The following is a 4,273-nucleotide window of genomic DNA, read 5'->3' as shown; positions in this document are numbered from 1 at the left end:
GGGCCCAAAATTATATATCAAGGGCAGTGAGAGTTCCTGCCAATTTTCAAAGTATAACAGAGCATGAATGCATGACAAGTGAGGTAATATAGCCTCCTAAATACTTCACACATTGTTATTGTGGTGATGACTTCACTGGCCAGATGTTAAAGCTAAAACTTAGTCATTCCAATTCCAGGTGGGCAACAAAAGATTCACACTGTTAGATAAAAAAGAAAACACCAGATTTAGGTCCCTTTGATATAGATTTGGGTTGGAAGGGGCTGAGGTGTGCACCAATGCCTCCAAATTTGTGGAGCTTATCAGCAGATAAGCTGCTAATAGTGAGAAAATGTGAGTTCTTCAGTCAGGTTTTATTTGAATTCTGTCTAGAATAATTAAAAGAAAATGGACTGAACTCTTATCCAGTCATTTTGACCACTCAAAGCACTTTACACTAGAATCACATTCACACCGATATGCAGATCGGTAGGCAATTTGGGGTTAAGTGCCTTGCCCAAGGGCATATCAACATGTGGCAGGAGGAAGCTGGAATTGAACCTACAACCTTCTGATTACAAGACGACTGCTCTACCCACACAGCCACAATCGCCCAATCTAGCAACCAATCAGATTTTTAAAAATGTTCATCATCCATCATTGCTTATTTCTGCATGGTGTCAGGTGAGGGCTGGTCACGGAGAAATGCTGAAGCTGCACAGGAGCGTGATGCGCTTGCCAATTCGTCCTCGCCAGTCATCGCTGCCTTTAAAGGTACGTCAGCCCTTAGCAATTTGACTCTACTTTTTAATGTTTAAATCTCTTTCATTAATAAATATTAAAACTTTCTTTCTGTCTTTAAAGTTTTCCAGCAGGAGCTCGACACAAGACACGACAAATATGAGCGCCTCGTTAAGATCAGTAGAGACATCACCATCGAAAGCAAGAGGAGCATTTTTCTTCTGCACAGAGTGACCAAGTATGTTTAGGTTTTTTTCCTGATAAATTACTTTTTTTCTTTTTATTGAAAAACTTATTTTGAATTCCTGTTTGCATATTTTTAATTTGTTTCTTGCAAATTGAGAAATTGTACATTTCCTCAGAATCGGGACTAGTCTTAATTTAGCCTTTGTATTCCATATCACAGCTACTATGTTTGTATGCAAATGTTCTGTTTGCATGCATGGTGCCACATACCAGCTCTGATTTCCAGTTAAAATAATTCAGATCTTTGTTTTTCTGTGGCTGTCAAGCATTCCGGATCCTGAGGTAGTTTTGAATGAGGCCGAGAGCAAACTGGATGGAGTCAGGCAGAAGATTGGGCAAATTGCTGAGGAGCTCAGAGGAGAGGATATTTATCAGTTTCACAGAGCTTTCACTCCAGGTGAGCTGTTACACACTGTGTGAAAACTAAACTTTTTAATACATTTTCTTTATACTTTACAAATCTAGAACAAACTTAGAAAGTACTATCTACTTAGCAACCCAGAACAACTGGAACCAACATTTAGTTTTATACTTAATATAGTGACTATTTGTCCAAAAACTGAAAATCCAAAAATCTAAAAACTTGAAACTTAAAAGTGAACAAATCAAACGTGAATTCGATTCAAATAGCCAGTTGATACACCGTGGGTTTCTGGCTTATGCAGTTCCAAAAAAGATCAAAAAGTCAAAAATGCAGTTCTTTGTTTATTCCATAGTTGCACGTAAAGTATGGTACAAACTTCACAGGAGCCCTACTTGGCTACCTGATTATCTTACCTGCGGAGTGACGACTGATTGACTGACTGATTGACTAGCTGGGTAGACTGAAAATAAACCATGTGACCACCCATGTACATAAAGAGCTACTTAAAACCTACATATTTATACTGTGAAACTCCCATGTCCCAAACTGAAATTAATTAACCAATTAAGTGAATTACTAGCCAAAAATCTCATTCTAAATAATTAGAATTAAACAAGAATTCTAATTGTAAATTAACTAGAAAATAAGGAAATAAAAATAAACTAAATAATCTAAATTCTAAAATTTAACTGGAAATAAAGAAATAGCTCCTAGACTTAACCAACATTTGGTTTTGTACCTCTCTAATCCAGAACAAACTTAAGAGAAACCCCTATTAGGTTTTAAATTATTGGCTATTTATTATTTTTCTTATTAAACATGAGGAACCAATATTTAGCTTTGTACTTTACCTTTTTGTTTTTCTTTTGGTTTTGTTTGTATTTCCTTCTAATTCATGTAAAAGCACTCTGAACTGCCTTGTTGCTGACAATGTGCTATATAAGTAAAATGACCTTACCTATCAATAAATATGCATTCATTTGAAAATATGATACAAATCACACTTCTTTTTGTGGCTGGTGAACTACAGAAGCATATTACAAATAGATATGTTTTTTAAAAACAGTATTTGTATTTGTGTGGCTATCAGCAATACAATTACCTAAAAAGATTATTATCATAACTTTTATAGTTATAACAATATCATCACAAAATATCGTGATAAAACTTTGATCTGATTAACTTCTGATTTGCGTCCAGGTAAACCAACTGTGTAAAAATATTGCTACATAACTTAAAGGGCTATTTGATTCTTCTTTTCTCAATAAGTTGTATTCATATTTTATTGAAGTAGGAGAAAATGTCACTGAAAATGTTTTAAAAATGAACCCTGTAGTTTTAGTACATTTATGTAGGACAAAATGGCAGCAAAGTAGCTTTTTGCAATGAGTATGGTGAGTGCTGTGTTGTGCGTCGCTACACGCATGATTTCAGTGAATTGTCTATTTATACTTCGGCCATTTTTTATCCTCGCCAGGTTTATTTGAAGTGAAAGATAACGTGACCTTGATGCTGCTGTGGGTATAACGGACAACACCCTCCGATAAAGCTGTTTTCTGACTAACACCAGTGCCGGTCTTTTTGAAAGCAGACATAAAGTCTGCTGCGTTTGGAGAAAAAAACATTGCTGGGAGTGAGAGTGAGCTGTTATCTAGCAACTCGGAAGGGTTTTTTTAGATTGCGGCCACTCAGGGAATCGGCGGTGTCTCGTCCACGACGTGACCAGTGGCAGTTTCCACCAATTACTGGTTTCAGTTTTTTTAACCTTATTAGACGGTGGCTGAGCTCAGATCATGGGTTTCCCTGATAATCTTTGCTGTAGAAGTCCCCAGGCTTATGAAATGGGTCTGTTTTGTTTTTTGTTTGTTTTTTTCCCATAAGGACTGTCAGAGATATTGTGGCTAAATTTAAACACAATTACCACTGATAACGCAGCACTTTGATAAGCTATTTAGCTCGACCTCAGTAATGACGCTGTGAAAACAGAAATGCACTTTTCCCATGATTCACTTACTTCTCAGCAAATCTCTCTGTGGTCCAACGCAAATCAAATAAAACCTAAATATTCACTTTTCTCAGTATATTAATAAACAATCAGTATTTATAAAGTATAAAGAGATATTTCTGTCGATCAGATCCCAATAGACAGTCCACGCAGATTTAGCCCTCAACTTTTCCAAATGCTGTGCCAATGAAATCTCTTCTATTTTCAGTTTGTTTTTCCCTTAGTCATTGTTTATGAATTTCATTGACCAAAGGTAACGACCGCTTTACAGCAGATGGCATAAACAGCTCCAGGCCGTAAACTCAGGAACTGAACCCTGGCTGCTTGCCTCAAAGCTTTTGTAACCTTTTCATGTCAAATATCCTGTCCACAATCAGAGACTCCACTTTTTTTCGCAGGTTTGGTCTACAAATGGACGATATGGCTAAAAAAAACAACTTATCATAGTGCAAGTGTTTCATATTTGTCAATATTAATAATTATTGATTTTTTTATTATAATTTTTTTTGTTTTACATATCTGAAATACTGCCAAACTGGTAGTGTGACATTTTCTACTTAGCCTGCTTTCTCCACATGCCGTTGTTTTTCTTTTATATTTAAGCACTTATGAGGCTCAGTGGTGAAACTTTAAACTGCAGCAGCGCCAGTTTGGCCCTGTTTACACGACAACAATTTCTGGTGAAAATGGAAGAGTTTTGTTGTGTTTGTACTGTACATATTAACACGTATTGACAGATTCAAATAAACGAATAATTCATAATTATTTTTTAGATAAGAAAATAAACATTTTATTGCTTAAAATTCAACAAGATAGGATCCCTCTGCCGTACGCTATGCAACTTGAGGAGTTCTGGGATTTTTAATTTTAAAAATAAACAAAGTATATATATATATATATATATATGCCCCAGCTAATGATTAATAGATTATGAAATT

General features: G+C 35.7%; 1 protein-coding gene across 2 annotated transcripts in view; it reads left to right on the top strand.

Moving 5' to 3' along the window:
• tsnax (translin-associated factor X) overlaps positions 1–4,273 on the top strand; it is a 13,200-nt gene that overhangs the window by 4,115 nt on the left and 4,812 nt on the right. Inside the window, exons 1-3 of one of the 2 annotated variants that reach the window (XM_015049189.1) lie at positions 422–753; positions 844–958; positions 1,233–1,363. The exons of the other annotated variant lie outside the window; for it this stretch is intronic. Coding sequence (XP_014904675.1) covers positions 654–753; positions 844–958; positions 1,233–1,363 — 346 coding nt within the window. The 5' untranslated portion in view covers positions 422–653. Of the gene's footprint in view, positions 1–421; positions 754–843; positions 959–1,232; positions 1,364–4,273 lie in introns of those variants that run through there. 2 annotated transcript variants of the gene reach the window in all.

The sequence above is a fragment of the Poecilia latipinna genome, unplaced genomic scaffold (assembly GCF_001443285.1).
Source record: "Poecilia latipinna isolate Pla-1442-1.1 unplaced genomic scaffold, P_latipinna-1.0 Scaffold931, whole genome shotgun sequence".
In the NCBI taxonomy this organism is placed as follows: Eukaryota; Metazoa; Chordata; class Actinopteri; order Cyprinodontiformes; family Poeciliidae; genus Poecilia; species Poecilia latipinna.
This window is presented reverse-complemented; position numbering and strand designations above follow the sequence as displayed.